The sequence below is a fragment of the Pogonomyrmex barbatus genome, unplaced genomic scaffold (genome assembly GCF_055798465.1).
Source record: "Pogonomyrmex barbatus isolate J1 unplaced genomic scaffold, ASM5579846v1 scaffold16, whole genome shotgun sequence".
Lineage (NCBI taxonomy): Eukaryota > Metazoa > Arthropoda > Insecta > Hymenoptera > Formicidae > Pogonomyrmex > Pogonomyrmex barbatus.
The window spans coordinates 4,508,649-4,536,268 of NW_028297112.1; the positions used below are offsets into that span (position 1 = coordinate 4,508,649).

At 40.0% G+C, this 27,620-nt stretch overlaps 3 protein-coding genes and 1 long non-coding RNA gene across 8 annotated transcripts; 2 read left to right on the plus strand and 2 right to left on the minus strand.

Moving 5' to 3' along the window:
- Window positions 1–7,250: 7,250 nt before the first annotated feature.
- LOC105423423 (larval cuticle protein 65Ag1-like) lies at window positions 7,251–10,595 on the plus strand. 2 transcript variants are annotated; one of them, XM_011633170.2, is made up of 2 exons: window positions 7,251–7,424; window positions 9,802–10,595. In XM_011633170.2, the coding sequence occupies exons 1-2, from the start codon at window positions 7,266–7,268 to the stop codon at window positions 10,180–10,182; spliced, it is 540 nt and encodes a 179-aa protein (XP_011631472.2). In that variant the 5' UTR covers window positions 7,251–7,265; the 3' UTR covers window positions 10,183–10,595. The 2 variants fall into 2 exon arrangements, with proteins under 2 accessions (XP_011631472.2, XP_088930017.1); XM_089073891.1 differs by lacking the exon at window positions 7,251–7,424 and adding an exon at window positions 8,785–9,034.
- Window positions 10,596–10,872: 277 nt separating this feature from the next.
- On the plus strand, window positions 10,873–12,565 carry LOC105423424 (uncharacterized). 2 transcript variants are annotated; one of them, XR_016138611.1, is made up of 3 exons: window positions 10,873–11,645; window positions 11,800–11,983; window positions 12,046–12,565. It is a non-coding gene; the product is annotated as an uncharacterized LOC105423424 (long non-coding RNA). The 2 variants fall into 2 exon arrangements; XR_016138610.1 differs by having other exon boundaries at window positions 10,873–11,983.
- A 920-nt stretch (window positions 12,566–13,485) lies between these two features.
- Window positions 13,486–15,756, minus strand: LOC105423425 (endocuticle structural glycoprotein SgAbd-8). Of its 2 annotated transcripts, none has more exons than XM_011633171.3 (2): window positions 15,612–15,756; window positions 13,486–15,231 (listed from the first exon to the last, which is right to left on the minus strand). In XM_011633171.3, the coding sequence occupies exon 2, from the start codon at window positions 15,228–15,230 to the stop codon at window positions 14,829–14,831; it is 402 nt and encodes a 133-aa protein (XP_011631473.1). In that variant the 5' UTR covers window position 15,231; window positions 15,612–15,756; the 3' UTR covers window positions 13,486–14,828. The 2 variants fall into 2 exon arrangements, with proteins under 2 accessions (XP_011631473.1, XP_011631474.1); XM_011633172.2 differs by lacking the exon at window positions 15,612–15,756 and adding an exon at window positions 15,413–15,572.
- A 2,295-nt stretch (window positions 15,757–18,051) lies between these two features.
- On the minus strand, window positions 18,052–27,620 carry CPR14 (cuticular protein 14). Of its 2 annotated transcripts, none has more exons than XM_011633173.3 (4): window positions 27,461–27,620; window positions 21,685–21,818; window positions 20,183–20,457; window positions 18,052–18,465 (listed from the first exon to the last, which is right to left on the minus strand). In XM_011633173.3, the coding sequence occupies exons 1-4, from the start codon at window positions 27,473–27,475 to the stop codon at window positions 18,461–18,463; spliced, it is 429 nt and encodes a 142-aa protein (XP_011631475.1). In that variant the 5' UTR covers window positions 27,476–27,620; the 3' UTR covers window positions 18,052–18,460. The 2 variants fall into 2 exon arrangements, with proteins under 2 accessions (XP_011631475.1, XP_088930019.1); XM_089073893.1 differs by lacking the exon at window positions 27,461–27,620 and adding an exon at window positions 21,905–22,040.

Below are 27,620 nucleotides of genomic sequence, written 5' to 3' on the forward strand. Positions count from 1 at the left end.
AGGTACAATACAAAAAATTTTTTTAACATTAAATAGTAAAATTAATTGATTAAATTTAAAACTTAATTAAATTAAAATAAAATAAATTAAATTAATTAATTAATTTAATTAAAATCTGAATTAATTAAATTTACAATAGTTATTGTAAATAGCTTTATATAAAATTATAAGATCTGAAATTTTCTCTGTTTATATTGACTCCATTAGACCGATATTTATTTGAAAAGAATATTTAAACAATTGATTAAAAAATTATAAAAGCGATGTGGCGAATCTCTCACTATATATTTTTTTAAGCACAGCAGATTTTCCATCTAAAATATGATTGACTTGTTCGATCTTATATTGTATACTTGGATGTACATCATATATTTGACAGAAGAGGAGTTGTGAAAAACAAACGAGGCTGCCGTCTGAGTCAACGGACCCAGATAGCGGTCGGTAGACTAAGGGTGAAAGATCCGCTCGAACATAAAGAGATGCATGGCGATGCATCTCGTATGGGAGACTCGGCACTAGTCGAAATATCATCTGGTAGACACGCGCGTTGCTAAGCCGCGGCCTTATAAGTACGATGCTGGATGGATGGTTGTCGCAATATAGAGGCACGTCTTCACGCCGGCTGTTCCTAAGGCCGCGTCGAAAAGGAAAGGTTGCACGCGGATGCGCCTTCCAGCTCCTCTGTCCCGAGGAATGCGCACTTGAATGAAAGCCGGCTGCGAAAGACAGCTACGAGAAAGAGAGAAAGATGGAAATTGACAGAATGAAGCGCGAGGGAGGGCAGCATGCGACTGTGTGCAGCCAAACGACTGCGTGAATGGATAAGGCAAATGCGTGAAAAGTGCCGTGAGTAATCGATCGGTTTTGTCTGAATAAAACGAAACGTGGATTCTCCTATTTTGCAAATAAAACTCGATTCTTATCCAGTCATCAGTTGTTATCCAAGCAGGCATTATATTATAAATGATATTTCAAATATTTTCTAGATATAATTATAATTATAATATATTTGAAATAAAATCTAGATGTTAGAAAAATAATATATAAATAATAACTAGGTTACAACAAGCAAAATTATTAGACCCAAAGATTTGGTTCCTCGAATAATGTCACTTATTAACCTATTAATATCTAGATTATTAATGTTGTTAGGTAAGATTGAAATCGGGTTTTTTAGAATAGCCTTCAGACTTTTCTCTTTGGGTGTGCAAGGGACATTCGTTTAATTGCAATACGATTTATCCGCCTACGCTGATGCAGAAGTAACCAAGTGCCTGGCGCCGAAGTGCCTGCATTTATCGTTGACATTTCGACTAATGATCAATAACTTCGTGCGCCGTTGTTGTTCATTTCGTGAGCCCGTCGGAGCGAGCTCGCTCGTGCGGGAAACGCGACACCGGAAATCGACAGACGAAACAACATTGGTTTAATACTCAATTAATAACGCGAACTCGCGGACCTGGTCGCGAAACAAATTAAACGTAAAATAATCTTTTTCCCATATATCGCTGCACGACATTAAATTATTTGAGTTTACATAAAGATGAAAAAAAAGAAAACGTTTGAAACTAGCTTTGCAGATTCACGCAGCTGGAATTTCCTTGGAATTTGTAGATCGCCTTGTAAATCCCGATTACGCGATCGTAGGTTGCATGCGATGAGAATTTAAGTTTCCCGATTGGCTAGGAAAAAAAAAAGCAGTTAATGCCAATTTAATTATGTTGTTCATAAAGATCGTGAAAAATGGCTAGTGCAATTCTCACCGATCGCGTAGTGCCACACATACACACGTACACATAGTAAAACGCATGGTAAAACGGTCGATAGTGACGCAATTATATTTGATCATTCTATACGTTCCTGCCTATGTTCTCGCCGGGAGACAAGATAATGCTCGGACGATTGCATCAGTGGCCATCGTCGTACGCTGAAGTATTATATGCTTATGCGCGTGTACATATAACCTTTCAGATGTATACACATATAGCCGAGATTTTGATATTTCAGGCATCATTTAGCGAAATCCTTGCGCAAGTTTAGCATACGGAATATGTTATTGCATGCTAGATGATTGACGCGAGTACGAAACCGTATAATGTTACTTAACGCTTCTGTGAAAGATCCATATATATTTCAGTGGCAAATTTAGCAATTTTTTATGGAGTGTTGCCATTAAAAAAAAAAAATTTCCATTACAATCAGAATTATCTTTGTAAGTATTTATTCAAATTTATCAATTATTATTTTATATAAAGCGTACATTGACATGATTTTGTATTGTAAAATATTCAGAAATTATCTAAATTTTTAAATAACAGAAGTCAAACGGTTGTTTTTATAATAAATAATAGAGTTATAAAATAAATAAAACACAATCGGATAAAATAATCAAATATGTCAACTTGAAAAAATTATAGTCAGTTAAAATGCAAATCGTGTTTGGTTAAAGTGCGTTTTATAAAATATTGAAAAATGTCCAATGCTTAATTTGGTACATCCTCAGGCGATTTTTTGTCGACGAAACGAGGAGAAGAGTGTCGTATACGATAACGAGACTCACGTGTAGCTCGAACTTCTCTTAATCACCAATTAAAATATTCGGTGAGAGCGATGCAGCCGTTATCGTTATAACAAATTCGATTGCGTAGCTTTTGATCTGCGATTACGATTGAATGCCATCTTTACAGCTCTGCCATAGAGAAATTATTTGAAGATTACGCATTAAACAATTTGTCATAGAAAGCGAATAAATTTATAAATAAATATAAATAATGTCTTATCTTCCTTTCTAATCTTTCTTACTATATTTTTCTACAAGCAAGATAATATTACCTGATGATTCCTCTCAATAAAATGTAAATATAAATATAAATATAAAATTCTCAATTCCAAACGTAAAAAGATATTTACGTAGATTACAGAACTTTCTTTGGAAATTGGAACGATTTCAAAAGTTGTCCGCTTATTAAATCTTCGTTATTTTTCAGTTTCCAAGAAAAATATAGATTGTCGGGATAATTAACCCGTTTGCGCGTTTGTGTAGATCGATTTGCATTCGGCGGAGGGCGTTCGTTTGGAATGGCATACCTTATAATCCATGAATTCAGATCTCGCGATGGCCCGGATATTAATTTCGAAATCACGGCAGATTATGATGTGGCCGAGAAGAAGAATCGAGAACGCGGAGATATGTGGGCATTACATACGATATCTCTTAAAGTAATCCGAAACATTATTACACCAGTCCGCAACTTTCTCGTCATCGCGGTAGTCGTATACGACGGGGAAAACACGGCGATTGTGTCGTAAATGCGGTGCGATAGAAAGCGGGGTGGAAAGAGACGTGGGCAGCAGCATCAGCGGCGATACGCCCGTATCGGAACGGTGTCCGATCTGTCAGGTGAATAAAAAATGAGGTGCATCGTCCGCGATGTTGGTCAGCGAGAGACGACGCTTCGCCCGGAGCCGCACAGTTGCGGCAGCAGATTTTATCGATTGTAGTCCTTAAGCCCTTCCTCCTAAGTTAACTCGCGTCGCGCTGGTGTACGCAATGAATAACGGGACGTCTTACAAGGTATGCGTATAAAAATGCAAAATGGCCAATAAAGAAGCGAGTTTAAATAGCAAGTACATTTCGCGGAATATGAAAGTTGATAGCTTATCGTCTAAGTAAATCATTATAACGCGGACGTGTAGTACATTACGCGCGCGTGGTTGCGAGTTTCTACGACCGCTGTTTTCATAACAGACGCCGAGTCCAGCGAAGAAAATAAAAAAAAAAAAAAAAAAGAATATGCAGCAAGACGGAACATTTCCTCGATTTTTACAAAGCGGTAACACCCGAAGCGATGACACTCGGCCTCGGGAGAGTCTATTAAAGAAACAAACGATCGTTAACAAACGATCAGCTAAAGTTGCGAAAATATTATCCAACGATGGGAGAAATTAATGATGCACGGTAGAAAAGCTCAGAGGCGACAGAGAACTTTGATCGCATGTAATATCGATCGATCGCTTTGCACCCCCTTTGAAGGTACGCTCGTAAATCGCGAGATAAGTGCACTCAGCGGACCATCAGCCGCTTTCACGGTTGATATTTATTCGCACATCCTTTATGCCTACCTACGCGCCGCAATCGCGTTACGTAATACGGCTAATTAAAAGCCCAAACGTATCGTACTAACTTTCCCCTATATTCATCGAACGATCGTCCCGACCGTACAGATAGAGATCGTTCAACCCGTTGTCTTGCCCGTCAATTAACGTTTTTTGGTCGTTTCTTGCGTGTCCCACAGAGAGCTTTGCGTGTTCACGAATAACACAACACAAACACAAAATTAATTAACCTTCCTATCGAAAGATTTTAAAAATATTTTTTAAAATAAATCTGTTGTGTGTTAAAAATAGAATGAGTACATAAGTAATAAATAAATAAAAATTACTTAATTAATAAATCTTCATTTGTTATTACGCTAAATATTTGTATAAATATTTTTCAAAAATCTTAATACAACAATAAATGTAAGAATATTAAAAGAATTTGTTATTTCTCTTAACAAAATTAAAATTATCTAAATAAAAGAATTGACTTAATTAATTTTTATCTCAGTGTATAAGCCAGATTATAAATTATAATATAAATATTGGACAAAGCGCTTGTCATTACGTAATATTTTAGATAAATACTATCTCGGCGCAAAATTATTTCAATGTTAGATTAGTATTTGCCGTGCCAGCGTTTCGTTATGATCTGTTTTATACTAAAATATTCAATAAACAATCACGCGGCGCATTTTAACATTTATTATGTCGAGCGTCCTCGACTTTCAAGAGAGACGCTCGCCTTCCTAGCTCCCCTTTTCCTCGCATTCCCTTCCTAGTTCTAAGTTCCTAGTTCCTAGTTATTTTAAACCAAGCCAACCGGCGGCTTTTCATGCATTCTAAAGCGACTTGTGAGTGCAAAATGCAAATGCGCTCTCGCGAGAAAATCGTTCGGATATATCGATGACGTGACTTTGTGAATCACGCGAGTACACGGCCTCTCGCGGCGGCGAGCAGCTGGCATTCCTAGAGACACACGAGAATTTATCGTCGTGCTACGTGCCCCTTACATTTCCCGTAAAAGAAGAAAACTAATGCCTATCGAGGTATAATTCACTGTTCCCCCGTCGGATCCTGTCTAATGTTACATCGGAATACCTCGCCGGTAATGTCCACGATCAATAATCGCACGTAGGAAAATGCACGGTCTTCCCCAAAGTTTTCTCAGAGGGGTGGAGAGGAGGGCGCGCGACGTCGCTAAATTACTAATTAACGTAATCAATCTTAACGATATCTCTGTAACGCGCCGAAAGTCCCGGCGATTCACCACGCCACGTTTCCATTGTGTGTCCCCCAAAAAGATTCCTTGAGATTTAACATCTCGCGTTGCTTTCTCTTAATATCGCGAGACGCGTGTTTACGGCGCGAACGCGCCGTACCACACGGAATTTCCCAGACAAATATAACCCCTTCTATCTCACGCGGCGACATTAACATATCTGATCGGCGATATTTACTGACAATCCAAACATCCCAATGGAATGGCATTGATTATTAATTAGATACGCATGTTAGGCGCATGCATAATCCTGTGTAGCTTCCGCCACATGCATTCGTATTATATTTCACTCTCGTACACTGTCGTACACATTACGTAATAAAATAACAAGAAAAAATCCAATATTATTACATAGCCATGCCTAGCATTTAAGATGAAATAAAAAACCTTTTTGCTTTGCAGATAGAAGCAATCGTATTACGCGTATGCAAAGGGAATGTTTCACGCGTAATGCATTTTTGAGCGAGGAAATTCGGCGTGTCATTATTTTTCCCAGAATTCGGTTATATCGAAGTCTGAAACTCCCTGAATCCTTCTTTTCCTCTTTCATTTAACTCTTTGATTTCTATAGTTGCGGTAAACGCGCGTTTAATACGAGCTCATTAATCTCACGGATATGGAAAGTTCATCCGTGACAAGGTAAACGTGATGTAGCGCGACGCTCCACATAATTAACGGTCGATAATGAGAGATTGTCAGATTATTTCCGATTGATTAGAGAGCGGACAATGCGACCGCGTATGCCGTGCGTTTGTCAGCCGGAGGCTGTAGGATTCCGTTTGATTTCGTTGCACCAAATCGTGAGTAATTTCGACTCGACAATTAGGAAAAAACCGAGGTAAATAGCCATTTGACTGGCCGATTGTTTAATGACGACGCAATTTGTTGATTAGAAATGGGAAATGTGCGTTAAACAACGATTAACGTTACGCAACATTCGCGTGAGCGGTAAAACTGGGTAAAAAGAGAAAAAAATGAAAAATAATGGAAAAAGAATTTAATTTCATCGCGTTTGTATATTGCTAGGTAAACATCAGAACGATGGCGGTGCTTGTCTAATAAATTTCGAGGGAAAGTACAAGTTTAAGCTGTTCCCATACGTGTCACATGCATACGTTGTTCAAATGAAGGGTACAGCTTTTTACAAAAATCTACAACATAAATCTGCACGATAATAGCACGGTAAAACAGTCTCTCGAGCACGCAGTACTCGGATTTCGCTCTCGATCTTTTTTTAATCTAACGGTAACGGTGCTCGAATATACGAATGACAAAAAGTATAATAGATGCCACTGACAGAAAAGTCATTTTTATCCACTAAATCTTCTAGATCTTCGCCTTGTATCCAAAGGCTTGTCGTTGAACTTTCCTGAACTCGCCGTAAGAGAAAAATTAGCGGGGTAACACCAAGAGCTTGAAAGAACCAACGAGAGAAATTATGTAAAAGCATTATGTATTTATCCTCGTGAAAAGATCACATTTCAAAAATCCAAATAAATTGATCGACGAAACGTTGGAGAAAACCTATTCGAACGTGCCGAGTTTACCAGAAAGAACATCGGCAATCCGAGTCGCTCACCGAGTCCGAGCTTCCGACTAATCGGCGGAAAAGAAAAACGGATCCTCGCGCGGATCGTCGTTAAAGAAATCGTGACAATTGTGCAAGCGTCTTCCAATAGGGAACCCGATGACATTTAGCGCAGTGTGACATGGTGATCTCAGGGAAGGTGGTCTCTCCTCGATGCTGATGTGGAGTGTGTTGTCTCTCGGCTCACCGGCTACGACGCACACCAGCACACGCATATAGACGACGCGGTGTTAAACCGAGGATCCGTGTAAACCCCCCCGGTGTCGGTCCCCGCACGCGGCCCCTCGGCGTGTCCCCATGTGCATCCCACATATTACCGTAACGTGGTGGCCATCGGTGCATCGGGCCGTCGGTGGTGTTGGTGATGCCTCCAGGGGTATATATACGACGAGCGCTGCGGGGCTTGATAAACACTTGCCCATCAGCGATTACTGCCGCAGCATGTACACGTCATTGGTAAGCGTTTAATTAAGAGGAAAGAAAACCCCCGGGTGGGCGATGGGAGAGGACGGGGGTGGGAAGCCGGGGGAAGAGCTAGAGGGCACTTCCGCCGCGAGATAATCCGCGGGTCGTGTGAATTTGACATGCATTTCCAATCCCCGGCGGCGGGATCCCTTGTGCGCGTATCCGGAAGCTCCGTGAGTTAAGTTGTTGTGACACTTCCCGATTATATATTCGATATAGTGTATATCGGGAGAGCTCCGGGACTCGGATGTCGGTAGATAGAAACGCGGACAAGGCGGGAGGGAGGGCCGGAGGGTAAGTAGCGTGTCCCGAAGGATCGTTTGGTGTAAAGATATCGATCGACGCCGGGATACATCCAAAATCTGCCCTGTAACGCGTGTAAAACACGTTTCCCCGTATGTAACGTTTAGCATTTACGTTTAGCATTATTTACACGTTCCCCGTATGAACGATAGCCTCGTGAACGATACGATTCAACCGGGAGCAACTTTTCCGGGGGAGCAAAAGTATTTCGTATCGCGGAAGATAGAAGAAGAAATACGAGATAGCGATACCTTTCGTTCTTTAATTACCTTCAAGTGCATTTCATCTTAATAAAGATAAAATGTACTTCGCAACTGAATAGTACTTATATCAAAACGCTTAAAGGAGAATTATCAAAACGGCATTTGTAGAATTTATAATACATAATTGATTATTTCAATTTTTAAGTAATACATTCGACATAATTTATTTAATGAAACAGCCTTTGAATATTTTGCATATTAAATAAATTCGGTTTTATCATAATTTCAATAAATCAATTACATTTCCGATAATTCCCTGTTATAGAAATTTTTTCCGGCTTAAAATATTGTCTTGTACATATTACTCGATTATTCAGAACTTTGTAATATTATACAATAATACCGTAGAAATTATTAATATTATGAAATTCATTTTATCCGAGGCGCGGCGTCTGACCTAATAACGCTGATACTACCGCGATCCCCGTCGTGTCTGACTCAAAACGGTATCACTACTGCGATGCGCGACGCCCGTTTCCATCGATTCGTAGAGCTGCCCAATCGATCTAACAATCTCGAATATTCATTGAAATTAAATCGACAATAATACGTATCGCAACATGAACGTCACAATATACTAAAATTGGAAATCTGATATTTCGAAGTAATATAAACATTTTGACATTGATATCTGATATTTCGACGATACGCGGATGCAAATGTGGCTTTTAATTATTCCATGTAATCACCGTGATTAAATTACCATTTTCTGCTACGTCGTGTAAATCGTCTTCAAGAATATCTAAGTGACGATAGCCATTAGCGCGTGTCGCATAAACACTTGTGCAACGACACAGGGAAACTGACGAGAAGGCCAATATTCATCCGATATATTATGTATCTGAAGACTTAACTGGTGGCAATTGAGGTTGCCTGGTTCTCTGCATCGCGTTGTGTACCGGATACTTTATCGTTGCGCGGCAGTGTTAAATTGTATTCGCCGCGGGTGCATTTCTGTCCGCGCAATCATCGCTTTAATCAAGATCCCATCTAATATCGATGAACGATGGATCGCTCGATAATTCTACTAAATCAGTTATTATACCTTTAATTTCCGAGGATGAATATTACTTTTACTTTCATCTCGGCGTGTATATTAAATCTTTTGCCAATTTGTAGTCTCAACTCACTTTGATCCAACAGCCGATATCCAACGCGTATTTCGTAACATAAGTCATGTTCAAGTGATTTCAATCAATCAATATTAGAATCTCCATCATTTGTGTTCATATTTGTATTTAACTCTTAAAGTGTGTGTGTGTGTGTGTGTGTGTGTGTGTGTGTGTGTGTGTGTGTGTGTGTCTTAACTGAAGTTGTGAAAGTTACGCTTATTTTAAATGTGGGAGGTCAATATATGAATATAATATGGTTTAAAGGGAAAAAAAGATTAATTAAGATAGTCGCGACAGCAAATCTATCATTGCAGCATTTCCCAATGATAAATCGGTAGTGAACATTTTTAACGATTTAATAATAGCTATTAAATAAATAGCAATCTCATCGGTTCTCATAATTTTACAAAAGCAATTAATTTTGTTCAAGAGTAGTGTAATGTCATATTTACGCCACGAGTCGCGTAATTACATCAATCAGATTTTAATATTTAAATTTATAGTTAAAAACATATGTATCTGTCTCTTGTTAAAAATCTAATAGAGTAAATGTAGATCTTCAGCCAAAATTTTCAATTAAAATAAATACATCATCGCGATCATACAAATCCAATCAAATATCATCCTTCCCATTAAGCACATATTATTTATATTGCAATATTATATTTTTTCTTGTTCTGTGAACGTCAGGTAACCTTAATCGCATTGGCAGCCTGCGCCGTGGCAGCGCCTGCCGACGAGCCAATACTGATCGTCAGCCAGAGTCAGGACGGTCCCAATCCGGATGGCTCGTACAAGTGGAGTTACGAGACTGCAAACGGTATCAAGGCCGAGGAAGAGGGCCACCTGGAGGACGCCGGTAGCGAGAACGAGGCGATGAAGGCAGAAGGTGGCTTCAGCTACTCCAGCGACGACGGCCAGGCGATCTCCTTGACCTACGTAGCTGACAAAAACGGTTTCCAGCCGGTGGGTGCTCACCTGCCCACCACACCGGAAATCCCGCCGCTGATTCTGAAAGCCCTCGAGTGGAACGCGGCACATCCGTCCAAGGATGACGAGAACCAGGTGTAAAACCGGCGACCGGCACCGCGGTCCAGCATGTGATCTCACGGTCTCTGACGAGTAATTGTTATTTCCGCCACGAGAATGGAAGATGATCCACGATAAATGAACCCACGGTGACGTCGCCCGCGTGTCGTCGTCCTCGCCCCTGAAACGAACACGGACTGCTCTGGTTCAAATTGTTGTAAATATTTATTGTAATACGCGGTACCCCACACACACACACAACCTGCATATGTGTATTTTATTATATTGTATTCTAATACTATTGTATTCTAATTAATATATATATATATATATATAAAATATATATATATATATATAATATTTGAAGAGAGATATACAAATATGTACCACAATTATGTAACTGACGTTAGATATGTGTCACGGTACATTAAGAATAAACGTTGCATCCCAGGAGAGACGTCGCTATTCTATTAATAGGCCTGATCCCCTTTGCGAAATGTGTGCGAGGTTCGGCGGCAGATCCTCGGATGCTCCAGGAAGGATGCGGAGAAAATTTGGTTAGTGATCTCTCTCTATCTTTTCCTCTCTGTCTCTCTCTCTATCTTCGTTATTTGAATTAAGAATTAATTCGCGTTTGCTTCCTCGACGCGTAACAAGATTAATACGTATCCGATTAATCTTTCATCAAGTCGCCTATTCAAACCTATTGTTTTTGGAATTTATAGCGCAATTAAGAATAAACCACTGTTCGAGCATTAACAATGACCTATGGATATAAGTAGACGTCGGCCATCGCGAATACGTCGGACTGATTTACGATAGAAAGTCGCGCGATGATTATTACTGTAAGATATTACATCGCTGTAAACACAGCTGCCGCGCGCGTCTTTATTAAAACGGACCTTGCTCGCTATCATTAATCAATCACGTAGAGTGGACAAAGACGCTTCATCTTATGTAAGCGCGCGTCATATGGAGACTGCGGATAACTTTGATTACGTTCGTCTGGTGCAATCAGAGTTTAGACATCTCGATGAAGTTTGTTTACTTAACCGCTCTCGCGTTAACAATGCGTTTCACACATTCGAGGCACTCGGTAATCTAATTAAATTTCTTTTCTATATAAGCCTGCCACAATCAAGCTGGAATAGCAAAATCGGATAAATCACAATAATTTATAAATGTGCTATAATGTGTGCGATCTGTGTGATATTACCGGTTTAAATGTGCTTTTTAATGTCTCTTTACTCGAGTCAATTTCGTGACCATCCCACGAGGCACTCGAGAGTTAATAAAATGTTCCTTTCCCGATCGAGCTGCCGTCATTCCACGCTGGTAAATGACAAATACAAATTAGTTTTGACGCGTTCTCCTCGTGACGCGCTCTCTTCATCCCGAGTGATTTACGCTATTACTGACGATCGAGCCTTCATTCGCACAAAGAGATCTGCTATCTAAGGAGGAACAGCGAGCGACTCGATCTCCAAAGCTGTCACTTCTAAGATGTGAGAGATACAAATCGGCGCCAACGCGTTTCTTTTCTCGGCCGCTTTCATCTCGCCTAATGATCGAATAGCGATATCGCCGCTTCCCCGATATCGAGAATTAACACGTCACGGTGACACCGCGGATAATCCTCGTACGACGTCGTTTTCGCAGGCCAGCCATCTATCCGGGGAACTTTCGAAAAGGTCGTCTAGGGGTCCGATTCTCGACACATTGACGTTGACATCCGACAGCTTCCACGGGGGTGGAGAAACCGGAACCGATTATACCTCGCGGCGTTCTCATTGAATTTTCACCGCAGGCGCCGCGACATTCGTCATGTATTGCCGTTTAGCACGTGAGTCGTGTTCTAAATTTGTTACAGCATCACGTAACAGCAACTTATATAAATCTTTCCAGCGCAAGTTCGCACGCGTGGGGTTGAATGATCTTTCAAAGTTTATTCCCACAGAGAAAACGGAAGGCAAAGAGAAAATATAAATTGTATGCAAGCTTCAAACCGTTTCTCCCTAAAGTATAGTTTCTTTTACATGATTGATTGGCAGATCTACATCACTCGAGAATTTAAAAAACCAGTTTTATCCTTATAAAAGTTTAACACTGGAAAATGATGATTAACTATTTATTTTGTGTTTATTAAAACCATTATTGTTCAAATATTTTTAATATTCAAAATAAGTCATTTCCAGTATTAAAATGGTTAATTATTAAGAGATTTTTGTCTCTTTTTCCCTCAAATATCGAGATCTTGAAGTATATATCAAGTATATATGAAGTATATTATGATAAAAAAATGATAAATATCTTATAATACAAATACAAATATTATTTGAGTCAAAATTTTCTTACATTTAGAAATCATGAAGAAAATGATGTATATTATTTATTGACTATCCAATACAACGGCATTCTTACAACACGAGATTATGCTTTATTACCTGCGGTTAGAGAAAGTGTGCCAAAACTGTATGTCTCTTCCTGTATGTGTCACGTAGTACACTTATAGCAGAAAACAAATGCCGTTCCTGAGTCATGCTATCTGGATGCCGTTATAATCCACAAATATTATAATAATTTCGCATTTGTCAAAATATTAATCTGAACGCGCATTAGGATGCGTGTATCGGCGATACATTGGCGTGATATCACCGGCGACTCGTAATGTTTATTAATAGTACCATAAATTCGATTATCCGGCCTCGATTAATTCCATCTATCGCAGTCTTATTTGCGCTCGCGATTCAACAAATACCGATTATGATCGTGCCGTCGAATCGAAATTGCTGCCGCAATCAAGAAACATGATTCACGGAATTTATAACCAAATTATGAAGCGGCCGCTTGGTATTAATTATCAAATTAAACGCGATGGCGCACAGGCGAAACACATACATATATATATATATATATATGTATATATATATATATATATATATGCCCCTTCGTAAACAATTTAACGTAATAATTGGCGTACGTGAATATTTCCGCAGTACGAGCAATCCGTGCTTGTTTACGCCTGTGTTCATTTTGACGACTATAATCGTTCATCAAACAAAAAAAAAACATAGAAATTAAAACAGAAATATAGAATAAATAATGAAATAAAAAATGACAGGAAAATTGAAGAGAAAGAGGATTGATTAGCCTATTTGTCCGTTTAATTCATATCAATAACAAAACGCAATACAGTACGCATATATGTATAATATAACTTTATAAACCATTTATATCTCGTGTAAACTCTTATCTCGTATTACTTTAATCGATCGTATTTTCGTCGAAATTTTTCGATTAATCAGATGTTGCAATAGGAAATTGTTTTATTAAACCACGCTTAGATAACGTTGCTATAATTTCTTTTATTTCAAAATTACTTTTGTGCGAGCAAAAGCGCAATAGACTTTTATTTACAACATTTTTTATTTAATTTACAACTTCGACAATTATAAACGGTGTTTCATTATATTTATTACAAGGTTCGATTCTGTAGGATCAATTAGCAAAGAAGTCTATCAGATTTTATTAATTAAATTATCTTATACAAATCACACAGGTATTTTTAATATTTTTCAAAATCTTAATTCAATTATTTTAATTCAATTTGCTTAATTCGACTCATAAAGCGCATTTCACTGTTGACGTAATTATCTCTGCTACTTCCATTATCTTGTTATGTTATCTCCACTTTCGAGAAGACGATATAATCGACAGTGCGGCAGCAAAAACTCTCGCTATCACTCGCTTACGTAAATATCTGTCTTCCTCCTTCGTCGCAGTGACTATTTTTGACCCCGATTTTTCTATTACCGCATAGTCGTGTGTCCACATTCTACTTAACTGAGTTTGCCAGCTAATCTTACGTCAAGTAGCCTCTCTCGGAATACTCTTGCAAATTCTCTAACGAAGTAGGCGAAGAAAGCGGTTGTAGGCAGCAAAAGAACAAATATTTGCTTCAATTGTTTAACTATTAAGAAAGTGCCTCCATCGCCGAGAGGCAATGGCGCTAAAAAGTCCTTTCGCCCCTTTAATTGTCCGAGTGCAAGTCTAGAACTTCTTCGTAATTGTTATTTTCGCGCGGATTCGCAGTTAACGGCAAATTTATAATCGTGGACTTGCAGATTTATACATTGTCAAGCAATGAATATTCTGAGGTTTTTATTAAAGTATAAAATATCCTCCTTTTAAAATAACAAATTTTTCCGCACATGTGTTGTCCGCGTTTAATCAGACTCTGATTGAATCGTTTAAATGTATATTATAACTAACCGGGATAATTGCGATACTGAAGTAAACATGAAAATACGCGAGATTTTCCAATAATATAATTAATAGCGTTTATTTCTTAATAATCTCATATATTAAACAAACTGTTATTCGCTTTAATGATTTTATAACTGGATCTATCTCTCTAATCAAATCTTTCAATATCGCATTTACCCCAATCACAATACAATATCACAATTATCCTAATTGCTCGCACGTTGGATACACTTGAAACGGATAATTTATAATTTCACGAAACGGCGAGAGTGGTCGAGCGAGGAGTCGGGAATTAAATCGCATCTTCCTTCGGCATACCAAATCTTTTTATACAAACTCGTCTTTTTACATTTGATGTCAAGCTAGACGTACGCGAGTGAAGCATGATCTTTCGGCGTGTTCGTATGCGAGGGGTGCATCGGCTACACTTTGTTTCTCTCTTCCTTGTAGGGGTGGGCGGCTATCCAGTCGAGGGCGCGCTGGATGACGGGCGGAATTTCCGGCAGTGGCGGCGGGGTCGGCAGATGCGCCCCTTGGAAAATGGCGCCATTCTCGTCTGCCAGCCAGCCGAGATTAATTTTCTGCCCGTCGGGCGCGGTCCACGACGCCGAGCCGCGCACCTCCTCGGCCTCTTTGTCTTTCTGGCCGGCATTCTTCTGAACGCCCTGCTCCTCGAAGGTAATTCCGTTGGCGCTCTCCCATCTCGTGAAGTAGCTACCGTCCGGGTTGCCGTTGTCCTGCTCCTGCCTGACGATGGCTATTGGCTCGTTCGCCGCCGATATTACTGCCGCCAGGCTCAGCAAGATAATTAAATGTGGATTCATCCTGGGTAGGACCGAAGATGGATTAGGAATTATCGTCTAAGCCGCGCATTCGCCGGCGTACGTGATTTGTGAATCGTATCAAAATTACAAAGCTTGATTTACGCCGCTCTCCGAAATACAGAATTTTTATATTAGGCAATGAGAGATTTAAAAATGCTAACTTGTGACTTGTAAAGACTTACAAATTTAGTTTATCCAATATTTATCTAGCGGATTATGGATATTACATCCTCCTGATAAAAGCTGTGTGTGCAAGCGTTATTTTAAAGAAGTGCGTTTCGACACTTTTGTTGAGTCTCGGATAATTATTACAAAAGAATATCGATTGCGATACGACGTCGTCTGAGATTTGACTGACAGGCAACTATGCGAGGCTCTTACCTCAACTGCTTCGTTTTCCAGATATTGCGTGCACGGTATTACTGACGAGCGTTTATCCACCGCGTCCTCCTTTTATAGATAGCAGTGCTCTGTGCTATCGTCGGCATATTGCTTCAAATGCCACTCGATGATACCGGTTCGAACCTTTATTATAGACCGATGCATACCAGAAAAGAAACGTACCCGCGAGCCTTCGTATCCACGTTTTGGAATCGGAAGTTCTGCGCTTTTGTCGCTGCACTTTCGTCACGTAGCTATTAATTTATATATGATGTTCGACGAATATCTTTCAAATTCGCGAGAAAGGAGATTTTCCCACCCCCTTATGGAAGGGGAGGGGGGGGTGGGAAAATCTTACGTGTGATTAGGATGCGTTTAAAGTTTTCACAAAAATTTTCTGAAGTTTTAATCTCCGGGCAAGTTAAAAAAATTCAACACGTTGCAATTATTTGCACGTGTTTTCATAAGAAGATGTATAAACGGATAGATAGTTCAAGTACGTTGCAAATGCACGTAGTGTTTTAACCTTTGAAACGCACGTTATATACCCACTCGTTTTTCCTCGAGATTCCTTTCGCGATCGATGTGCATTGCACTCGGATGATTTTTTATCGTTAACGCCCGACAGCTGCGACGTACGATGGATTGTTACCATGTTTATTCCCATGCGAGTCTTTTTATTGCAATTTTCGTATATATCCAGTTTTTTTTTACGGTCATTTATATTCTTGTAACGGCATCTTTTATTAAGCTTTAATTAATTGATATACTATTTAGTGCTCTTAAAAATTTATTAATGTTGAGACATTTGTGTATTTATTTATTGCTTAATAAAATTATTAAACGCAGCATTTTATTTATTGCTTAATAAAATTATTAAACTCTTTTCTCGTAAATGTTAATTTAAATTCAACTCGTATTTTTATCTCTTTTTTTTCTTTGTCTTTATCTTTTTTTTTTTTTTTTAAAAATAACAGGAATACAGAAATTGAGTCTCAGTTAATTTTCAAGTTAATATTAATATATTTGAAAAACTACTTTAAAGTTGTTTACATTAATTTTTTATTTTAATTAATAATTAATTGTAACAAAATATTGCAATAAATATCAAAAATATTATTACAATTCTTTTTTTGTTTAAATATGCTCAACCTTACAAAAAAAATTTACATCACAGCTTCTGAAATAATTGCAATCTATAACATGTACATTATACCATTGTACATTAAAAATAACATAATTATGATACCTAAAAGAGTATATTTGTAAATATGAATTATATGAATGTACTCGGCGCATTCAAATTACGACGGAAAACATACGAACCCGACGAAAATGAGGCAATCGAAATAGTCATTTATTATCGAAATGATGCAGGTAAATGCAATGTGTTATTATACAGAAAGACTTATGTCATGTTTACTGGACATATCATTTTAGCGGTTTTCTTCAGTCGATTGCATAATGCAGTTTCATTACTCACTATTGAATTACCTTGTCAGAGCTGCCATAAATGTACCCTGATACCCATAACGAGATATGCATCTTGATAGCGATATTTCGTAAAAGGTTTGTTAAAACCGAAGCCAGAGATTTTCCACGGCACTCTTCTCTGATATAATAGCACCGTGATGCGAGAGTCATCACGCTTTTTTATTCGACACTCATTGTTAGAACGGGCTCGCTTACTAGGCATGCCAGACGCTTGCTCGCGCGCAACGATGTAACATTCACTCCGAAGGATGGGCAGATTGAAAATCTGCACGAGACAAAATTGCGTAATAACGGTGCAGAGCCGAAGACGTACTCGCAGTTTTTAACCTTTCTGCGGCGAGAGACTGCATGAAGAGGGAACATTTTTACGGCGTGAAACGCGCGCGCTACGACTATTATTTAGCATTCGCTTATACTTATATCGTTTTACGACCAATGTAAAGCCCATGTAAAGGGAGTAACCTCTTCTCCAACTCTTTCTCGTGAAATTATCCGCGCGCACGCTATTCTAGAGGCCCGATATCTAAATAACAGACTCGGAAACGCGCGTCCGCGTTGGAGAACGCACGAGATCTCGTGAAAAATAAAGAGCCAGAAAATAGCCTGCGCTATCAAAAGCAGCTTACAAAACCATTCTGAGGAATTCTTACGTCATTTACTCTCTTCTTTACGAACTTTATTCTTATTTTATTACCAACATTACTGCACGATGAAGTAAAAAGAATAAATCCGTAAGAATACAAAAGTTTTAGACAAAGATAAAGTTTCGGAAAGTAATATAAAATCCATATTTTATCGTAGTTTGCTAGTATAAAAAATAATAAAAAACATTTTGAAAAGTAACTCACTTGAGTTTACCACAGTTAATTTTGTAATTAACTATCTTTTGACAGGAGGAATGGGACAAGGATGGAAGGAAGCAAAGTTACAATAAGATATTTCCAACTTGGGCAAAACGCTTTTATTTATATACAAAAATCACAAGTTAAGTATACATGTATACTATTAACGTTCGACGCACGCGAAAACGATTTGCACGCGCGTGTCGTTCTCGTTTCTTGCGTGCGGAGGTGGCGCGCGTGCATCGGGGCACGGCATCTCTCCCCTCGGTGAAACTGCTGAACAGTGCGCTTTATTTTTCATCTATACAAGATAAGATAAAGAATCATCTCGGGAGTACATAGCTTATTATATACCGGTGTCTCATGCCTTGTCTTCGTGTTACGTTTGTATCCTAGATTAATATACCACACTATATTTATTTTTATGTGTTTGCGTTTCGAAAGCTCGGGGTCGGTTCTGTCCATGGCAAGCTGGCTCGGAATCAGGTCACGTTTGAGGTAAAGTTGGGCTGATTAACCTGCAACAGAAGAGGGAGACCGTGAGCGTGAGGACGGTGTCTCTTGAAATATTTAACGGAGACGGACTCCAGAGTCTTACGGTGTACGGTAACATAGTTACAAGTAGACGCTTTATTATGTGTATTCTATGTTGTGTGTGTGTGTGTGTGTGTGTGTGTGTGTGTGTGTGTGTGTGTGTGTTCACGTGGACACGGAAGTCTGCGAGTGTACAATACAAACAAAATACGTACAACAGAACGTTCCATTTCTAAACTGAATTGAAAGCATAAAGGGGTATCTCTAAAAGAAATTAATTTCGCGGGACTTCTTAGATAGAATATAGGGCAGCATGAGGGCAGTTATGGCGTTGGAAAGGAATTCAGATTTACATTAAAGATCGGCGATTCTCTCTCAGAGATCTCGTTTTCTATTGTGATTCTTAATATGCATGTTCGCCTAAAGAGATTCCGGTCCGCGAAGCGTGGAACGGAATCCGGTTCTCGATGGGACTTTTATTTACCGGCAAAATATGGGGAGTCTTCCGGTGTCGATGGCGCGTATCGCCGAAGTAACCGGATTTTGCTCCGTAAAAGCGGTTAAACGTACGCCGAAATTGTTTTCGTTCCCGTTGCGCGCGGTCGCCACAAAGATATTTTCGGTTCACCGGTGCGCCCGTATTCGGGCCAATTTCAATTTCGAGTTCAGGACCAAAGTGAATTAAACGACGCCGCAGCGAGTCTCGGTGAGCTACTGCCGCCCGTCGAACTGCGATTGAGTAAACTGATTTACCCCCTCCCGCCACAAACAGCCCCCCTGTTTGTCGGAAACACAGAGGACCGGGCCCGCTTAACGCACAGGGAAATTTAGATGGCTGCTTGATCAAAATGGATTTACGGAGCAACGACGATCGGAATCGTCCGATGTAAACCAATTTCGCGGCGGGATCTGTTGCGATTTTTTTCACCGCTTGGCCTATTCCCCGAAAGTCGTGTGTCTTTCATCATGCGGTAATTCGATTATTTGGGTCAACCGTTTTCCGTTCCGCGGAGGAATTGTGCCGCGTAGTTTCAGCGAGCGGTTAAAACAAGAAAAATCGCGCGGTTTAATCGTCCACTTCGGACAGAGGCGCTTCTTCTAATTATAACATTAATTAAACTTCTGCTAAGGACACAAAGAAATTTCATTTCTACTGTGCAGTGTGATGCGGTCACGCATATGATATCCCTTGTGGGGTAGAAACGCTGTTTCAAACACTGTACCTTTTGAAGTTACACACTTGATTATTAATTTCCTCTAATTATGTTTCCGAGCCCGCGATAAATTTTGTACGTTGACCTCACGCGAGCATGTTTCACGATTTCTCATATATTTCTCACGCTGAACAAAAATATCTCTCGCTTGCATTCGAAACAAATACATCTCGTTTTTCAAAATTAGCATCATTGAGTACTAAATTATAATTACATGTTTAAAAAAATTAAAAAAAAAGAAACACTCACAAGTTTCGAAGACTATTTTGGAATAAGATTAAGGTCGGACTATCTTCCTTCACAAAAATCCAATTTAATACTTTGTGTGGCCAATACAATTTTGGAAATTATTTGTTTTGAACGGTGCTTTTCATATTCAAAATAAATCATTACCTTTCAGTATTAAATTTTTCTAAGGGGTGTGTATAATTCCGAGAGAGAGAACGCGGATTCAAGATTCTTCATTATTTGATACGGCGAGTCTCACCTCTTCCCGGTGGTCTCTGACCGCCGTCATCCTCCTCGGGGTGAGCGGCGTTCCAGTCCAGCGCCCTTTGTATCTCTGGCGGGATGGGCGGCGGCGTGGGGATGTGGGAGCCCTGCACCTGGAAACCGTTCTCATCTGCTAACCACGTGATGCTGACCTGTTGGCCATCCGGCGCCACATACGCGTCCGAGCCCTGCGAGACTACCGGCGTCTCCTGTTCCACTTGTTTCGGCTGGCCTGATTCCTGATGGCTGATCCCATTGCTCGTTTCGAAGCTACGAATAAACGATCACGTGACAACACAACAGCAAAATCAAGAAAATCTGTCGGTCGTTATTCCTTTTGCGGAAAAGAATTTTGAGATAAAGAAATTAAAAAAAAAATCAAGCTTAAAAAGCTATAAAAGATATAGAAACATCAGTATGTAAAATTCTTCACTATTTCATATGTAATTACATTAAGAAAAAATAAATGATCATGTAATAGAACAATAGCCAGATCAAAAAGATCTGTTGCATTCTTTTCGCGGAGAATTGAAGTAAAGAAATAAAAAGAAAAACCAAAAGCGAACAAAATATAGAAATACAAGAATGTAAAATTATTTCATATATAATTACATTTAAAAAAATAAACTATCAATGACAGGATAATAGTAAAATCAAGAAAATCTGTTGCACGCGATTTCTTTCATGAAAAATTGAGAAGAAAAAGAAATCAAAAAGCGAACGAATATAGAAATACAAGAATGTAAAATTCTTCGCCATTTCATATATAATTACGTTAAGAAAAAAATTATATCTTTAATTTATTCAGCAGCTGGATCATTACTGCTGAAACAAAATACTCCACGAGTACAATTCAAGCCGTCAGCTTGACAATTCAATCAAAGTGACAGACGAGAACAAACCAAATTCTGCTGTCATCGATAATTACTTTGACGATCGATGAATGCATCCGCAAGTCGTATGAGAATTCAAAAGACATCACACGGCCTCGGTTGTCGTCGTAGACGGTAGGAAAGAGAGAAAATAGAAACGGCCGGAGGAGAGAAGTCCTCGGCACAGTAGCGAATGCTCCCACTCGAACATAATAATGGAGTTATGCAGAATAGATATATCGTGGGCGACAATTGGCAGCCTGGTGTCATCAGGTATCTGATATTCGCAGGTACCTGCCGACCATCTCCGTATCGATTGTCTTCCTCGTAAACGACCGAAAAGGATACGAATATCTGCGTGGGTCCAGAGGAATGTTTACGTTACAAAGAAATTTTCGCGAAGTCGCTGATTCGCTAATGACGGTGGATTCGTCGGCGATGACACAATTTTTCAAGATGGAAAAAAAATCTTAACGAGCTAACAAAACATCGTTTCTCGTTATCTTGCCTTCGTCTTAATTAAATGGAATATTCTTTTTTTCTAAATGATATTTCCGACCAGAATAATTCCATCGTAAAATATATAAAGATACATATCGAAAAGTTTGAGCGTATTGTAACTTACTTGTTAATATAGTTGCCGTCAAAGTTGACTTCGAGCTGCTGAGATGTAATTACCGCATCCTTATCAGCGCCACTTGATGGTCTTTGGGGTGCGCTTAATGTGCCTGTCGTACAAAGTACGACCGCCACCAACACCTGTCAACAGTTATCCCATATATCGATCACCCGGCAATATTACTTTCATAAAAATTATTCTCTAGGATACGGGATATTTTACAAACTTTCAGAGAAGAGAGAGACCGCACCGTCCGCAGGCGCATGTGAACGAGATAAAGTGACGCTGCGTCGAAAGTCGCAGCTGGAGCACGGAATTTGAACTCTTCTCGAGTGTGGAAAATTTACTGTTACCACACGTCGCGTTATAGTCGCGCGCGTAATGTCGCTTTAATGTCCCAATGCGGGTCGGATCGTGAACACTCGTGGTTTTATCGGACGCGAGTAATCCGCGCGGTCCCACGATTACAGCGTATCACAATGAAAATCGTGGGATTTTCGCGAGAAAAAAAAAGACGAATCAAGAAAAAGAAGGAAGTTGAATCGTTCGACTGTCGGCCGCGTCCAGCGTGTGATTTCCATTGGTGCGATTAAGCCGCAGACTCCTCTTTCGAATTTCTCGGGGACGACGAAGCGACGGTTCAGGATTCAGGTTTCGGTGTATTTTCGAGAATAGACTGAAAAGATCCGCGGATAATGGCATTCCCGATTGTCTCGGCAAAACCTTTCGGCTTGCTCGAATATTCATAGAATTTCGTGAAAGTACACGCGAAATGGGTTGGCCGTACAATACGTGTTATATACGTGTGCGGGGCACGGTTGCAAAGGGCAACCGAGGACGATAATGCTTAGAAACTGCACGGCGCGGTTACGTCAGTTGCAAATGACATTATGAAATACGGCATGTAATGACAGGACGAAAGTGGTGCCGAGCAATGCGCCCGTTTTTCTCATGAACGCGCGGAGTGAACGTGTAATTTCATTCACGAACTTCATTAGGTTTCAATCTAACCGAGGGGGAGAGAAGGGAGGAGAGAGAGAAGAGACGGCGACCAGAAATCATCATGTTAGAAATGTCAACCAGTTTCGATCTTTACGTGATCCGTGTTGCTTGGTTTCATAAAATCACAGTTCAGAATTGTGGAATTAAACATATTACGCTGTTCCAGTTAACCAAAGTTGCTTAAGAGTCCTGAAACTTGAGAAGTAGAAACTTACAAGTGGACTTACTAGTGGACAAAGTTGCAACTAAAATCTTATAAAATAATATTATCCCTTCTTTCATTTTGTTTAATTCGTTTATTTATTATTTTCACATTGTTTTACATATGTAAGTTTTAAAAATAACTTATTTCTGATTAAATTATAATGGAGAAAATTTTATTTATTTTCACTCGCATTAGACGCGAAGGATATATTTCTATGCGTTTGAAATGGATTTGCTAATTTCAAATTCACACAGTTAATTCCAATTAATAATAGTCGGCTCTGGGGCTTTCAGCCGAGCCGGATTTTTGAATTTCAATTTAAACACACGAGAGTGGCACACGATGAAACGCGCATCAGAGGATCGTTTCGATTGATTTTCCGTTAATCGGCAACGAGCGATTAAACAGCCGTCCTGGCAAAGCTCGTTGGATTAACGAAGCTGTCACGTGCAATTTACAATAGTCCATGATTTTCGTGCAGCCATCGCTCGCGTTAATCGAGCGATAGAAAATCACCGGTACATTCGCGAGCATAATGCAAGCGGGGGGGGAGGGAGTTATCAAGTCTTCCCGATCACCTCGATTTTCGTAATATTTTATCGAAAGGCTATTCATTCAAATCTGCGAAATTTCACAACCGATCCTTTTCCTTTCACCGAAAGAAGTCAAGATTGAATTTGAGATTCGGGTCTTCTCTCGGAGCATCTCGGGAAAAATAATTAAAGCCGCTAGCCTCGAGAGCTTTGTGAAAAAATGGAGCTTAATTTTTTCACCACGTTCTTCATCCACGATTAAAAAAAGAGAAGATCGATACTTTTGACGAGTACGCGCGAACCGAGTCCTGGTTTTTGCGGTCACGAACTTTCGTCGAGAAAACTACTTATGCAAACGTGCTTATATCGAGGATCGACATTTGCTTTCCCGTTAACCGGTCAACCGGAGACTGCTAATTGCCTCTCAATACACGTAATTTCGAGGGAGGCAGAAGGTCGATGTTGTTAATGATCGTTACGACGCGTCCCGAGGCGCCGCGAGACTCGCGCAAGATCATCTCTTCTTCTTCTTTTTTTTATCTTCTTTTTCTTTTCGATCGGTTGCGCGAACGCCGCGGGATTGTTTCACGCCTCGCGCTCACGTAATTGTTATCTCGGCGAACGAATCGTTATCTAAAATGCTAATTGATCGACAATGCCGTTATTAAGCGACTGGGAAAACGACGAAGCGCGGAAAATCTCCGTGGATGTGAGCGAGATGAGGCGAGAATTATCGTGCAACGACGATGTTGAACCACACCGGTGCTATGCAATAACGCGGCGGATTATGAAAAGGAGGAGAAGACGCTTTTTGTGCCTTCTAAAAATCGTACAGGAAAATGCACGCTCGTCCGACGCGCGTTTAATGTTGAGTACCTTGTCAGCAATTTTAGCGTTAACGGAAAAGATCGTTATCGGCTCTTTCGATATCGTTTATCAAATAGTGTATACCGTGTACCGCGTGAAGTAAATTCAAGATGAAAATCTCTCGAGGAGAATCTTTTCCGACGCTATAAATGGACTCGTTTTCAAATCCTTTTGATAGACAGATTTAAAGAGCGACTCTTTTCAAATTCTGCAAAAAATTTTGTATAAATGCGTTCGCTTGGATTTTATTCGAAGAATGAATTTCACGTATGCCCTCAGGGTAGAATACTCAAGATTACTAACAATGTTGATCTTTACAGCGTGACTGATTACGATGGTAATCAGGATTTGCATTTCGTAAACGTGCTCGTGCGTTGCAATTTGAAAATAATCTCGCGGTGAAGCCGATTGCATTACAGAACGGTAATAAAATATGATTAGCGAGATATGAGATGGAGATTTTTCTGCAGCGAATCGCCTTCATTGAGAATTACCGCGGAAACCGATACACCTTTACGCGCTCGATGAATTGACATTGAGAATTCCGACTTCAATGACGCTCTCTACGCCATGCGGGAACATGGATATGCGTTTCCGCTGCGTATTAAACGCCGATCCACCTTGAAAAATTTGCACCTCCACGTCGTCACGCAAAAAATGTTTACACACGATTGAAAATCTCTAAGTATCTCAAATTAAATATAAATGTTAATCGTCCGCAAATTTTTCCACGAGCAATTGTGTAAAATTCCGCAATAGAAAGCAAATATAGAATACATCTAGAATTTACATTTAAATATTTAATGCAATATCTGTACAAATTTAGCAATCATGGTTAACTAATAATCAATCATATAAATGATGACTATCGTGCCTCGTCTATCGTCTCTTTTTCTTGATGACACAGACGAGTTAATGTACGTACCGAAACCACTAAGAATGCATGAGCAATTATCATTTGTAAGGAAAAAGGTGTTGCCGAGGAGCCATCGTGTGACGTAACACTCAAGTGTTCCGTTCGTTACAGTGCAATTATATTCGCAATTCCGCATTTATTCGGCACGCGTGTGCCACATGCCGCTTACGTCACGCATCGTGAACGATACTCAGATGGCTGTTGAAATTATTATTACCTCGCCCAGCGATACGCTATTACTACGGAACAACCCTCATAAGCAATAGAGAGAGGGCCATTGGGGACATTAAAGTCGTCTTAGTGTAAGGCAGAATCATTAAGGAGTAACGTGGAATCGCGAATTAAGCGACGAAGAAGCGACGTTGCAAAAGGATGAGGAAATCGTAAAGAGGCGTACGTGCGACAAATGGCAGACGACATACATCGCTCATCGCGATGACAAATACGTTTTTTACTCATTTTTACTAATTTTCTTATTTTGAATAAATCTGCCGGCGACGAGCGACGTTTAATTCGATTGTTCCTATGCAAAACGTATGCAAAATTACGACGAGAGCACTGACACCCATCGTTATTACATCACATCCGACTAACCCGACTGTCTGATTCTAATTTTGGTTTCCACAAATCGCACATCGAATTAGAAGTCAGACAGAGTCGGATTTAGTTGTTACACATGCAAAATAAAAATATACGTATCTATTGTATTTCGATCGAGCTGGCGCGAATTCGCGAAGCGTATTTGAACTCTCCCGTTCCCGTTCTCGGGGCACAGAAACGTTATATTGAATTTCGAAGCTTCCCTCCGTAACGAGGTTTTCGCATCTTCGAACTGCAGAGATAATAATAATAATATTCCAGTGATGCGAGAGAGGAAAAGGAACACGCGCGCGTTTTCTGAAATGTGTGACCCATAAGACGCACGGCGAATTTTCGAATGTCGGTGTGATGCAGCGATCCCGGGATTCTAAGGAATTTTTCTTCTCCCAATGGCACTCACGATCCGTCGCATACATATGCATCGTACGCGCGATACGTCTCGGCTCTTTTACTCGATAGCGCGCACGGCGTATTTCATATTTACTAATATATACGAGAACGCACGAGCCGGAAAAATTGCCGAAGTCGAGCAAAGTTTATCGGTTCGTTTCCGCCAACGACTCTTGAAAAATTCCGCTGATATCGGACGCGCGAGCCGAGAAGAGGATCGTTTAAATTTATTCCCTCGAGCGACAAGCCGGGTTAGACGAGCAAAAATGCGAGGAGAAAAAAAATGTGAACGCAGTAGTCTATTTCTTATAATAATTTGCTGAAAAAGCAATTCGACGTTCTCCATCAACCGATAAGCGCGCAATTCGCGTGCAATTAAATCTTGTGAAATTAAATCTTGTTGTACTGATAACTCGAGACGCGCAGTGATCTTTCCTTTACATTACTGTGCATTACGATTCAATTTAAAAATGTTTAAGCAAAATAACACGTTTGTGGGAAGTGAGAAGCTATCTAAGAAAGCGTTTAGAATTTTTACGCATTTACTCTTAAATGTTGCATCATTTTGACATCGTCGTACAAATATCGTACTTTAACGAAAATAAGAGATATCATTTTCGTACTCCAAATGTACTACCAATATTCACCTCTCTTATCGTCGAAAGCGATAGATGTTATAAATTTTTTTCCGAGAGACGAGTTGTAAGACGCACATATTTTTAAATTTCGATATATAAAGCATTCGACTAATTAGTTAGATTGATTAGCTTATCGAGACAGGCTTAACCCCGTTGCAAAACGACGCCTCGTCGGACCGCCGTTAATTATACGAATACATAACGTCAAACAACGTGCAACGAGACTTCTTGCGCAACTCTTGAACGTCTCTCGCTAAAATGTCATCTCATATCGCTGCCGACAAATCGCGCGTGAGTTCGAAGATGTCTAGTCTGGCCTGGTCCGACGTCACGACTTAAACTAATCTCGTGACTGCGGGACGTCTTCTCACTCGAGGGACGTCCTGACGTTCGTCGTTACCTAACGTCGCCTCGAAACGCGGACGCGTTTTCGTGCAAGACATATGGGTCGAAATTTTCGAGATAAATGTTCTCTCGTTCTCTTTCTTCCCCCCCCCCTCCTCCTCCTACCCCTCGTTCTCTCTCTGTATCTATTTCTCTCTCTAGTGTGCACTCTAAGACGGCCCGCTCGAGAATCGAGAAGATACCGGGACTCAACTCGCGGCAACTTGGCGAGTCTATGCGTACCTACCTTAATAGTGTACATAATCTCTCTGTCACACCGGCACCAAAACGATGAAGAGGAGCTTTGCCTGAGATGCAGATGGGTTGGTGGTGATACTTGTGCTTCTTCGTCAGACGCTTCGGCTCTTTATATACGCGACGGTGCCAACGTGGTGCAGTGAAAGGGG

Excerpts from the sequence above, each read along its gene's own strand:
- LOC105423425 (XM_011633171.3), bottom strand. The coding sequence starts at position 15,230 with ATGAATCCACATTTAATTATCTTGCTGAGCCTGGCGGCAGTAATATCG.
- CPR14 (XM_089073893.1), bottom strand. The coding sequence starts at position 21,943 with ATGCGCCTGCGGACGGTGCGGTCTCTCTCTTCTCTGAAA. Across the intron at positions 21,819-21,904 it reads GGTCTCTCTCTTCTCTGAAA|GTGTTGGTGGCGGTCGTACT; the intron begins GTTTGTAAAATA and ends AACTGTTGACAG. Across the intron at positions 20,458-21,684 it reads GACGGCAACTATATTAACAA|CTTCGAAACGAGCAATGGGA; the intron begins GTAAGTTACAAT and ends GTTTATTCGTAG.
- LOC105423423 (XM_011633170.2), top strand. The coding sequence starts at position 7,266 with ATGTGCATCCCACATATTACCGTAACGTGGTGGCCATCGGTGCATCGG. Across the intron at positions 7,425-9,801 it reads GCAGCATGTACACGTCATTG|GTAACCTTAATCGCATTGGC; the intron begins GTAAGCGTTTAA and ends TGTGAACGTCAG.